At 58.0% G+C, this 12,717-nt stretch overlaps 1 protein-coding gene across 1 annotated transcript in view; it reads left to right on the plus strand.

Annotated features, from left to right (window-relative positions):
* The window catches only part of DLG3 (discs, large homolog 3 (Drosophila)), an 86,922-nt gene that overhangs the window by 4,055 nt on the left and 70,150 nt on the right, over positions 1-12,717 (plus strand). Inside the window, exons 3-6 of the mRNA XM_009881809.1 lie at positions 3,526-3,674; positions 5,275-5,430; positions 6,942-7,084; positions 8,783-8,846. Coding sequence (XP_009880111.1) covers positions 3,526-3,674; positions 5,275-5,430; positions 6,942-7,084; positions 8,783-8,846 — 512 coding nt within the window. The remainder of the gene's footprint in view (positions 1-3,525; positions 3,675-5,274; positions 5,431-6,941; positions 7,085-8,782; positions 8,847-12,717) is intronic.

Genomic DNA, 12,717 nt, shown 5'->3' on the forward strand with positions numbered 1-12,717 from the left:
TGCCCCCGGGATACCCCGGCTGCCGCAGAGGCAGGAGGAGAGGCAGGCTGTCGCCCACCCGCGGCACTTCCCTTGGTGCAAAACTCCAGTCAGGAACTGGGCTCGCCAGCTGGGGATGGCGGCTTCGGCTTCACCGGGTGGCTACAGGAGCCAGGGTGGAAAAGAGGAGGAATCCGGAGGATTCCCAGCCCTGATGACTCCTCATTTTATAAATTACCCTATAGCCAAGGATGGAGACTCATAGCTTGCTGGAAAGCTCTGCTGTGGCGGCCATAGGTGTGAGTCCTCCCTACGGCAGCGGGGCTGGGGTTTCTGCTCGGGGTAAATCTGCAGTGACGCAGCTGATGACAGTGCACATCTCAGGGAAGAAATGTCATTTTCTGGAAGTGCGCGTGCCGGCTGGCACAAGGGCACTGCATTAGCCCTGGGATGCTGGTGCTATAGAAATATTTAATGACACTTATTTGACATATTGACCCCAGGAGGAAATTGTTAGGCAATTTCTAATCTCTGTAAATCTTGAGTTACTCTTCCTTATTAGATCCAGAGGGGATTTACACTGTCATCAAACAGAAATTCAGCTGTAAGGCAGAACATGCAGCAGCATCTTTTGCTACCCCAACGTCCTCTTCCTGAGGCTTTTCAGGTAGAAAAAGAGTGCGTGGGTGAGGCAGACTTGGGTGCAACTTGTGATGCCCATAAGAAAAGAAAGAAACCAGTGTATATTTAAATTATCTTTAATGCCACATGCACATGTCTCCTAAAATGTACCCCCGTCACATCTGTGCCCTTCGCTGCCTGAACCCCATCCCCCAGTCGTGAAACCTCTCTAACCCCTGGTGCCAGTAACGATTCCCTCTCCCAGCAAGCGTCCGCAATGGGCTGGGGGTTTTGAAGGTGGAGAGAGTGGAAGCTTCAGAGGACAAGCTTCCTGCTCCGCAGGCACTTTGCCAGCTTGGCTGCCCCAGGCTGTGTTCCTGCAGCAGATGGGTGACAAACTGGGACACCGGCAGCAGTGCACCGCTGCGACGGGACTGTTCAAATCTTGTTTTCGTTTGTGCGAAGTTTTGTGCGTTCCAAGCATAATCCGTGTGGCCAGGAGCCCCTGCTATCCCGTTGCGCAATGACTATTTTTATAACCAGAGGGAGAGATGTTTTTGCACGAAAACAAAGTCTCGTTTGTCTGGCTGTGTGATGACTGCTCGCCGTGCTTGAGGGGGCTGCCGGCAGCGCACTTGGCACCTAGAGGGGGGGCTGCGGAGGGGGATGCCCCGGGTGCGGTGGCTGGATCTGGGGACTCCCACTCCTCCCGTCATTGCCCCTTGTCCCTTTCTCCCAGGGCACAGGACAGAGCCTGGCAGTGATAGCATCGATGCCGGGCAGCGGCACGGTGCTCCCTGGACTGGGGCGGCTGCCCTGCCTGGCTGGGCTCCCCGGGGGCACAAAGCCGTTCTGCCGGCAGCCGAGATTTATAGCGGCTTTTTCCCTGGGGCTGGGAGGTCACCGGGCAGCCCCTGGGAGCTGGGTGATGGGCGTCGGTGCTGCTCCCCGTCCCATCTGCAACACGGATGTGCTGCTGCAGTGCGTGGGCTTGTGGTTAAGCACAGGGAGAGGATGGGAACTAATGTCTGGGGGTGCAATCCTGCTCTGTGAAAACCTCTCCGGGAAACAGCCCCGGGCAGTGCTCAGCACCTCCCTGCTTATGCTGCCGAGCACTCACCAGATTTCCTTTGGAAATCTTTAGAAAGTGGGCATTTAATACCCCATGGTGCCTCAGTGTGGCATAGTTTCAGGTAAGAAATGGCACACTGAAGGGCCGACACAGCCGCTTCATCCCCGAGCTCGCAGGGAGTGCCGGGGGAACGGCCACAGCCCCCTCGAGCCAAGACCCACCGCTTGCCCTCGGGGCTCCTGGCAGAAGAGGGGCTCTCCAGCCTCTGCCGCAGTGGACGCGGGGACAGAAAATGAACTCCGGTTCCTGCTGCGGCTTTCCCCGCTCCGAGTGCTTATTTATACTGCCGTGACTTTTTGGCCCCGCCGGCTCCGCCAGGCTTCCTGTTTCCCAGGTGCTTGAAGGGATTTGTTACTTTTTTTATGCCTTTTGCAAGGCGTTTACTGAACTCTCTTGGCCGACCTTTTGGAGTTTTACCTTTAACCTGGCAGCATTTACCATCCTTTCTGGTTTTCTCGTTTGGACACAGCTTCAGCTGTTTAGATGAATGTATTCTGGCTTTTAATATCCCTGTGGTCCAGCCTTGCCTCCCTCCCTCTTGCCCTTCCAGCATCCTCCGGCCAGGTACTGTGGCATTTGCTCTGATGTCCCAGTGGGGTCTCTTCAAATAGCCTCCGTGCCTCCCACAAACTTTTTACCCTCTTTGTTACCCCTTTTGGTTTCTTTGTAAAAAAGCTTCTCGCTTTTGATGTGGTTCCCTTTCTGAAATGAAACACTTCTGCAATGGGTATATGGGCTTTCATTGCTGCCGTAGAGGTGCTGGGTCTGGAGGTCAGTGCCCAAGCTGGCCGTGGAGATGGGCTGGGGGCTGCGGGGGGTCGGCAGCCGCCTGAGTGCGCAGCAGTGGAGGAGCAAAGCGCACTGCAGCCCTGCTGCTCCCTGCAATCCTCCGCCTGTGACCGGGAGAGGGTAGGATGCCCCTCACAGGGGTAGGAGAGGGTCTGGGCTCCCACAACCCCTGCGGAGCTACACCCGAGCAGCAGCTGCCCTCAGGTCCCGCTGTCACCCTGTAACTGTCTCTGGAGCAGCGAGGGCAGGGCGGGGACACCCCGTCCTCACGCCTCTCTCCGGAGCCACTGGGACTTACAGCAGCAGACTCAGGTCGGTGGAGCCCGGAGTGAGAATACCTGGCACTTGCTCGTGGCAGCGCGCAGGTAGTGTCGTGCCAGGTGGGAATTTCTCGGGGAAGGAGCTGGAGATAACATGGCTGTAGCCATCAGCTTTTGCACGCCGCGCGCCTGCTGTCCTAGTGCCCTGTGCCCTTTCTGCCTGTCCCTGTGGGACCGGGGGTCCCTCCGCAGGCCAGGGGCTGTGGGGAGCAGCAATGAGGAGGGAAGAGCCTGGCGGCATCAGGCTGCCTGGCGCAGGAGGCTTCTGGAAGCAGAAGGGACATGGGACCACGCGTGGGGCTGGCACAGCCTGGAGAAGAGCAGGATGGGCTGGGTTTGTGTTGGATGATGCTGAGGACGGTTTGCTCTCAGTCCCCGTGAAGCGTGTGGTGATTGCGCCGTGGAAATGCCTGTGGCTTCCGCAGCCATGGGGCACTGCATGCTGAGCCAGGTGCCCCATCGCGCCTCTTGCCTTGCAGGGGGGGGGCACGGTGGGCAGCGCGGCAAGGGTGGGGAGCCAGCAGAGCCCTGTCCCAGCCCCGCACCATGGGGCAAGCCTCTCACAGAGGGCTCAGACTTATGATGGGGACAGAGTGGGTGTGCAGAGGTGCTGCACCCCACGCAGGACGCTGGCATTGGGCTGCCTTCCCGGTCCTGTGGATGTTTCTCATGCTGTTTTTACAGATATCCATGAATTCTATGATTTCACACTGCGCTCCGCACCCCTGCAGCCACCCAGCCCAGACGCGTGTCGCGGCAGAGCCAGGCAGCAGCATGGTGCCAGCGAGCCGGGCACTGCGGTCACACCCGGAGAGCCCCAAAACCTCCCCGAGGTAAGAGCCGCTCCGGCACGATGCTGCGGAGCCAGACTATGCACATTCCTGTACCGAGTGGGCAGCAAGGGGGCACGGGAAGCTGCTGGCCACCGCGGCCCCGCCAGTGCACCCAGAGTGTCTCCACACCTCCTCTGTCCTAGCTTGTCTCATTAATGAGGCAACTTCTCTGGTTCACAAGTGTTAATTGAATTACTCCTAATGCAAATAGCTTCAGCATCAGCTCTGATTCCTGCTCTGCTGTTGCAGCTGGATTAGTTGCTCCCGTCAGACGCTGTCTCCCACGGAGACGTTTGGGCTCTCTGATCCAGCCACCTCGCGGGCTGCTTTTGATAAGTGAAGTAGGTTGAGTCTTTTAAGTTTCCCTTTTCAGAATTTTTTTTTTCTCCCAGCTCTCAGATAACTTCTGTCTCTCTTATTTGCATTCTCTTTAATTTTCAACAGCCTTTTAAAAGATCCGGCACCAGGTGGGGAGGCAGAAATTGAGCGGTAGGGTCTCAGTTATCTCAGAGGCATATAATAATATTGCCTTGTGCCTTTGCAGGGTGCTTTTCCCGTCCCCCCCTCACTGCCTTGTCCCTGCCCGAGGGATGCTCTGAGATCCCCCTGAACTGGGGATACAGGAACGTTTGTGCAGAAATGCAAAAATTTGGGGGTTCCTCCTTTCAGTGAAATAATCCTATTGGATAAACACCGTATTTCTGCCTCACGGACTGAACTGGCTTCCCATCATATACCTGTGGGGACACCAAGTTTGAGTGGTGCACGGGGATGATGGAGCTGAATAATGTCACCTAGGGAGGAACACAATTCGAAGGAGTTTGATAATCAGGAACAGGGGGGACAAAACTGCCCACAACAGGAGATATCTGTCCCCCTCTGACTCAGGAACCATTTTAATCCTGTTTATTCTTGACCCCCTTCACGTTGACCGTCCCTCTATTTAAAGGCAAACCTGCATATCTAGTCTGTATTTGTGAACAATTTTTTTAGCAATGTCATACCATAGGCAGTGGGATCCCACTTTGGTTTTTTGCGTCTCCTGTAGCCTTGATCCACCCGTCAGTGAGCTCTGCGGGCAACGGCCACCAGTCTCTGCAGCCAGGCCAGTCTGTGGGGCCCTGAGGAGATGTGACAGTCAATAAGGACATTTAAAAATCAATGTGGAAGCAAGCAGGGAAGCAGCTGAGGGCTGGTGGAGCCAGCATGAGGGGCGTTCCTGCTCCCCCCGCAGTGCCCTGTGCTCTGGGGGGACGAGCAAAGCAGCCGGTCTTGGGCTGCACCGAACACAGCCCAAGCCCATTGACGCCGCCAAATCCCTTCTCCTTTCTGCAAAAAATGTGTTTGAGGCATCTTGCATTGCTGAAACATGAAATGGGGTGGGACAGTCTCGAAGTCCCCTGCCTGCCAGCCTCCACTGTCCCCCGCAGTGACCCCGCTGCCCACGGGGCGGGCTGTCATGGGCAGTGGGATGCTCACCAAAGGCTGTATGAGCCCCCTGCATGCGGGAAAGCTCATTTTGGCCCTTCCAGAAGCGTTGGGGGGGGGTTTGGAGGCAGCTGGCCTGCCCTACCCGCATGTACCCCCTGTCTCGTTTCAGGATCCGTCCCGGGATGGCGAGCAGATGCTTCCCGCGGGAGCTGGGGACAGAGCGTCGGGGACGCCACCACGGCTGGTGAGGGTGACGGCACGGAGGACAGAGGCACCGGCCAGCGTCTGCAGCCTGGTGCTCAGCTCTCACAGCGCCCTGCCCCAGGTGAGCCTCCGTGCGCCCCACGCTGCGTCCCACCCTGGCAGCCCGGCCGGTGGCTGGCACTGAGGGGGCAGCACCGGGGCCGTGTGCCCGTAGCGCCGCGGGGACTGTGTCGGGCAGGTGTTTTCCTCCCTGCCTGGGGCTGGCCGGGTTTCCTCGTGGCTATTCTGGTGATGCTCAGGCTAGGAAATCTCGCAGTCAGGCTGGATGACACCGAAATCATCCCCTTGCGTTAGCATTTACCGTGGCCCCGTGTCAGCCCTCAGGGCTGGGAGGGCAGGTGGATATGGCGCAGAAATGAAGAGGCTGCGTGGAGCTGGAAATCCTCCCAGCCCCGTCCCTCTCGCCCCCCAGCACTGGCACACTCCCACGTTGCAGATTTCCCTTTTTTTTTTTTTTTCTCTGAGCTCTTAAATGGCAGGTCCATTCCTCAGCGTACCAGGAGCTTTTCTCTGCTGTCTTATTTACCTGGAAACAGCATTTATTTGGATGTGCATCGTAAATCTCAGCTGCCTCCTGGGGCGAGCGCATCACTTGGGCTACACATATGAGGGGAGCTTTAGGGACGAGCGAAGGGCAAAATGCGCTTTCGGGATGGATGAAATGGCCGGGATGGATGGAGCTCACCGCAGATTTAAAACTATATGAAAATGTTGTTTTCCTTGGCATAGTTTGAAATAATGCTTGTTTGCTGAGTCAAAGTCTTCTTCCGAAATATTTTAAATACAAAAATTGCTCTGCTGCTTTTCTCTCCTTTTTAAATGTTTCCCTTCTTATTCTGGACTGCAATAAAATGGGTGACACCCCATTTTTTCCCCTTGATGTTTAATTTCTCCTTTTCTTCTTGCTACTGTCTATGTTTTCAAATGTTCACCAAATCTTTACCGGTTTTGGAAGGGCGGGATGGTGGTTTTCTGAACACTACGGGAGGATGAGCTTGGCTGCCTGTCTTTCTTTGCCAGTGGGAAGGAACTGTGACCGCAGATGGGGGAGTTACGGGGCAAAACCCACGAGGGGGCGAGAGCCGGATCAGTCGGGAAGAATCAGATTTTAGGGGATTTATATCCTAACTGTCCCAGACTGAGGAGTGTAGCGGCTCCGGCATCCAGCCCCGGATGTCTGGCTGAGTTGCAATGGCTCCTTTAGCAGCAGCTGCTTTGCTTTGATTTTCAGACTTCATGCGATGGGGAATCTGCTGTGTCCCTACCCTGGCTGGCCCGATGGTTATTTATCCTTCCCATTAAAAAATCTGCACTTTGCTGTTAGCCTGGATTTCTCTCGCTTTAGCTCCCAGCCCCAGGAAATTTTGCTGCCTTTGTTTGATAGGATAAAGGACGGTGGCAATCAGAAATGTTCCCAACATGTAGGTATTTATAGATGCGTCTAAGTTCCCTCTTAACTTTCCCTTAGATAAACTAAACAGATTGGCTTCTTCACTTGCTCAGTGTGAGGCAGGTTGTTCCAGCCCTGAAATAATTCCTGTCATTCTTTTCTGAAGCTTTTTTTATTTTCAGCCTCCTCCTTTCCTGGCTTGTGTCGGTACGGGTCAGGAGCTGGTCCTCTGTGCCAGGCGCTGGTGCTTTCGGGGTCGCCAGTCCATGGGGACGGCGGCCGCCGGCCCAGAGCCGGGGGTCAGTGCCCTGAGAAGGAGGGGGCGGTGGGGACACGGGTGGCGGGAGAGGGCTCTGGGAGGGCCGGGCTCTGGCAGGGCTCTCTCATCGGCAGCCTCTTCCATCCCAGAGGATGGCTTCACTTCACATCCTGGCTGCAGGCAGAGCAGGGACCTGGAGGGGAAAAACCATCGGGGTGGCAGTGTTCGGTGCTGGGCTCAGCCGTGCCTGAAACTCAGCGTTCTGCAGAGACCCAGCAGCTTTCCTGGAAGCTGGGACCAAGCGGAGCTGGAGAGCTGCAAGCTCGGGCGGTGTTCCTCTGCGGCAGCCCCTGGGCTGGCGTACGGGGGCCTTTGACACAGCGCTGAGCCTGTTCCCCAAGATGTCATCTTCATCACTGGACACAGGTCTTGCCCCAGCAGAGCGGGAGCATTTCCAGCAGTTCCCCATGTCAGCAAGCCAGACCATGACACGGGACCGGCCGTGCCGATGGACTGCAGCACCGGCTCTGCCTCGCATCCCTCACTCCTGCATGAAGGTACTGAGGACACCTCAGCTCCCGCTCAGCATCGCCTCCCATGTCGGTTCTCCACAGCCCCAGTGCGCAGGACAGTGTCGGGGCTGGATAACACCTACACACCCAGCTCCTGCCCACCTCCACGGCGACTTCTTGCTCCCCAGCCTTCCCTGTGTGCTTTTTGCCACAGGCACTTCCAGAGTGGGTTTCGGGAAAACACCTGAGATCACAAATGGTACTTGGAAAATCCGAGGAAGCTTTTACAATAGCTGATATTTAACACTAGGGCAGGAGGGCACCAGCCGCAGGGCAGAGCATCTTCCCCCTCGTGCTATCGGCCCGGGGACAAGAGCTCTAGTGGACACACTGCCACTGATAAAAGGCAAGATGATGAACTGGCTTGTCCTGCCTAGAGTAAGTGTAATTCTCTTATTGTGTCTGTCAATGTAAATAAGTTTTCTGTTGTCCTGGCTTTGTCCTCTCCCCCACCTGCAGCTCTCCCCCAGCAGCGAGAGCAGAGCAAAAGCCACCGTAACCAGCTTTAGCCAGGAAGACGCATGAGAAATAAATTGCCTCTCTGCACAAATGCTTCCAGGCACAGGAAATTTTCTGTCTGCTGGCAAGGATGCGCGTGCACTCCGCGTAGCCCTGCAGCGTGCAAATGGCTGCTGCAAAGGAAGTGGGACACGTAAATACAGCAGCAACATGTGCTTCCCGACGGCGAGGCGTAGTGGGCTGAAACCATCCCGCCGTGAGAAAGTGGATGTTCAGCCCTCAACGGGGCAAGCGTGAAGGGACTCGGCCAGCTGAAATGCCCCATTGAGGTGCTCAGAGGGACAATCCTGCCTGAGCTCTGGGGTTTGTGGTGTTTTATTTGCCGAATCCTCCATTTCAACCTTTCCCCGAGCCCCACGGTTGCCCCAGCAGGGCTGCTCAGGGCTTGTGTGTATCTGCAGCGGGAAGAGCCACGAGGAGTCTCCCGTGGCCGGCGCGGCTCGCCTGCGCTCACAGGCTGGCAGGAAGGCTGCTTCTCTCAGTAAACGCCGTTCTCAACCTCCGCGCGGGGAGCAGAGAGCAGCCAGCTGTAAAGATAAATGAAAGAGAACAATGCCGCTGATGAGCAGAAACTCTGCGCCTGCGAGGAAGCGCTGCTCTTCCCCTGCCACCCTCTCCTGCCTCCCAGCACAGCTCTGCAGCCACTCTGACTTCATCCCTGTCATCGTGCCAGTGCCGTGCCACCCCTCCTGCCGCCGCCTGCCCCTGCCTCCCTCCGTCCTGCCTGCCCGCCAAGGGTCTCGATGCTTCGCTGCCCGACGCCAGCGCCGCCGCTCTGTCCCTGCTCTGCCCAGCAGCTGACACTGAGCAACAGCCAGTCTGAAGGTGATGGAGACAGCGAGCGGGACCACTTCAGAGAACAGACATTCCATGCGTGCTCTGAAAGCACCGGGGAAAGGGGAACCTCGCTGGCAGAGGGTGTTGCCACTCGCGCAGGCTGTGGGTGCGCGGGATGCCGCTGAGCGTGCCTGCAGCGTGCCCGGTGCAGGCTGTGCTTCAGCCCTGCTGGGCTGAGGCCAAAAATGTCCCCTTCCCTCCCTGCGTCCCCAGGGAGGACCCAGCCCAGCTCTACAGAAACGCCCTGGCAGGGCATTAGGAGCCCTCCCTGCCGCTGAAGAAGATGTGTCCATCTGTCCTATAACCCACAGCTGAAGCGCCAAGAAAGGTTTGCAGAGCTCCCCGGGGGATTTGGCAGAGAAAGGCAGGCTGTGCCGCCAGTGTGGCGACCGGCTGTCTGCTTCACCCGTCCTTCTCTCGAGTGCTTTTTCCTCTTTCCCGATCTGCCTTTGGCCAAAGAGAAGGGCGTTCCCGTGCTCTGCACCTTTGCCTGGCCGGGAGTGGGTCGGGATGCGACTGGTGCATGGCAGATGCTGCAGCTGCGCAATGCCCGCTGCGAGCCCCCCGCTCCCCCCTGCCCTGCCTGCGGCCCCACTGCTCTTCCTTCTCCCCGCATGGTGTGTGAGAGGGGAAGCACCGAGGAGCTCTCCGCTATTGCAAGGAGCATCAGGGAGGTTAAGCAGGTCCCTGATGGGGGCAAATGCTGACAATGAATGCAGCCCCCCCGCAGAAGCCCGCCATGAGGTTGCTTTGCTGCGCGTGCCCTGCTGTCTCCACCACCCCTCTGTGGTGGCTTCTCTGCGGGCTGGCTGGGCAGGCAGCCGAAGCCATCGCTGCAGGCCACACCAGACACTGCTTTATCTCAGCTCCAGCCCGGCAGCATCAGCCCTGCGACCCAAAAATCCTGGGAAGCAGCTAATCCTGGGAAGCTAAGAGACGGGAGCAGAGGAGCAACCAAGTTCCCGGAGGGACCGCCCCACTCCAGCGCATCCCCATGCACCTTTGAGAGCACGTCTAATTTTTGGAGAAGCAGAGAAGAATAGCAGCAACCCACATCCCCGAGGCCCCGGCTGCTGCCCCGGTGTCACTTGAGCCGCTTTGTGCCTGGAGGTCACTTCAGGGCTCTGTGTTCAGCTGCTCTCCAGCAGTTTTGTGTCTCGACGTTTCAGACACAGGCTGGAAAGCCCAAGCACAGAAGGCAGGAGGCCATCTGTCCACAGCGAAGTGCTCAGACTGAACCACACACCTTCCCTGCGCAGCAGGAACACCCGGCTGCATGCGTCCCAGGGATGCTGCTGCTCAGAGGGGGGGATCAGCACTGGCTGTGGCAGTAAGAGCTGTCACTTCAGTGGACATGAATGGCCTCAGCTCGTGCTCTTACTGCTGCAGAGGTGAACGAGGAGATGCTTAGACCTCAGTTCTCCCAGCTCAATATACAGCTTCAGCAGAGGATGAAGAACTCAGTAGAGCCACCAGGCTGTCAAACCAAAGGCTCACGCGTGGCCACTTCTTCCTACTCTATTTCTGTCTAAAACCAGCGGCAAAAGGAAGATCTTCGGCAGACCCTAAGGCTTTTCTGGCTGCACAGCGTGGGAAAGCCCCGCCGGACACAGGGCTGTTGCTCCATCCGGTCATCCAAGTCATCGTCACTGTTTTGAAGTTATTTCATGATGGTGCAAGTGCACAGCGCTCCCCGTGCAGTGGCGGAAGGGGGACGGTGAGGGGGAGGCTTTGGGGAGTGTCCTGCAGACAGCCACGCTCCGGAGTCATCCAGTCAAGCCTGGAGCCCATCCATGTTCCCTCTGGATTCATGCTCCAGCTTTGTTTGCCTCCATCTGGTGCGCGTGTCTGCCCGTCCCCAGGGAAGCATGGCTGCCGGGGCGACTCGCACACTGAGATTCACACCGGTGGGTGTCAGGCATAGCTCCAAAAGCAAGAACTGAGACCGTTCGCAGGCATCTCAGCGGGATGGGGACTGAAGAGGGGCCAGCCCCACCAGTGCGGTGGCCAGGAGCTCCATGAGGCGCCGCGCCATCCCTGCAGTCTCTCTGTCTGCTTTGCTCATTAAGTTTCCAAAATAAGCTGGTGCGGCCTCAGCGCAGCGCCCTGGTCCCTCCTTTCCCACTCTGCCCTGTCAGGTGACTGACCACATTCCCGCGGACACCGAAGTGAAGCATTGGAGCCCATCTCCCGCAGCACAAACCAACCAGGGGCTCTCAAAGAGCGCAGCCTCCGTGCCCACAGCATGGGATGTGCCGCCCCGACCTCCACCCACCCACGCTCCGCTCCCCCTTGCAGCCACCCCGGCGTCGCAGGAGGCTGAGGACAAATCTCCTGGGTGCATTACTGCGAAACAAACGGGCTCTCCTTGCCATTTTTTAAAGGAACAAACCAAGCTTGAAGGCAGAGCCTGGCAGGCCAGCTGCTTTCTATCTGGAGCACTGGAGCTGGGGGAACGTCGCTGCATCTTAATGGTATCGGGCTGGACGGAAATCAGGATTCTGGTGGCAGAGGCAATACTGGCACTGTTATAAATAGAGCAGCCACGAAGGGTTTTAGTCTTTAGGATTTGGAGGATCAGTATCGAACTACACTGCGAGATCCATTATGCTCAGCACTGGTAGGAGCTGGGGGAATTGCAGGGGAAGGAAGACAGGGCATGAGTGTGGGTTTGGGAATAATCCCTCTTGTGCATCTGCGTGTGAGCCCTCTGAAAGGTGTCTGCTGTGTGCTGCCTCCTCTTGCCGTGCTCTGCCTGCTTTGGAAGGTGGGACGGTACATGGCTGCAGCAGTGCCGACGTTCCAAGCCAATCCCGTGCCCTGCTTGGGGAAGCGAGGGTTTGCTCTGGGGCAGCGCCCGACGGCGCCCTGCAGCCCACGGTGACAAAGTGCCTTGCAGGAGCCTTCGCTGGCATTGCACCTCAAAAATTCCGAGTATTGAGAGTCAGGCGAAGGCCTCCTGTGGTTTGTGGCCTAGATAGCTCTCGGGGCTGGCACCACTCGGGCACACCGGCCTCTATGTCCAAAGCACTGGCACTGGCACCAGTGCCTGGCCAGCATCACTTCCCCAGCCTCACACCCAGCTTCCACATAGCGTGTGTCCAGGAAAGGCGGCAATGTCCTGCCAGGCCGTCCCCCCTCCTTTTCGGGGGCATTTTTAGAACAGATCATTCCACAGCCCCGTGGGAGGAGCTGTGGCAGGGCGAGCAAGGGGGCAAAGCGCTGCAGCACAGGGGGAGCCCCAGGCTGTTCCTGGAGCTGGAGTCATGGCTGAGGCCAGGGGCAGGCTCTGCCCACTGCTTCGCCAGCGTGTGGCAGTCCCGTTGCTGCGCTGGCTGTTCCCGCCGGCGTGGCAGGTACCGCGCGGTTATTTCCCCTCCGTGCAGCGGTAGGTTTTGCGTAGCTGAATCTCACGGGGTGTTTTCACAGGGGGGGGTTTGTAAGCTTTGGGGCTGTGCTGCTGCAGGAGCGCTCCCTCCTTACCACCCTGGTTCAGAACAAGGGCACGGTGATGAAACCCCTCTCCCAGCTGCCTGCGCTCACCGCACGGTGGCTCGGTGGTGGAGCCGGTGGCCTGGCTTTCTTCGGGGTGAAACTCACCCCAGCCGCGGATGCCCAGGCCCTACGACCCCACCAGCCCTTGGCCAACCCAGGCCCTGAAGCCAGCGGGAGGGAAGCGGCACATCGCCTCCTCACTGGCATCCCTCACCCAGCTGCGGGGCTGCTGGCGTGTGGCTCCCGCCCGTGCGGAACACGGGGGGGCCGCTGGCC

Source organism: Charadrius vociferus, unplaced genomic scaffold (genome assembly GCF_000708025.1).
Source record: "Charadrius vociferus isolate BGI_N301 unplaced genomic scaffold, ASM70802v2 scaffold472, whole genome shotgun sequence".
Taxonomy (NCBI): Eukaryota; Metazoa; Chordata; class Aves; order Charadriiformes; family Charadriidae; genus Charadrius; species Charadrius vociferus.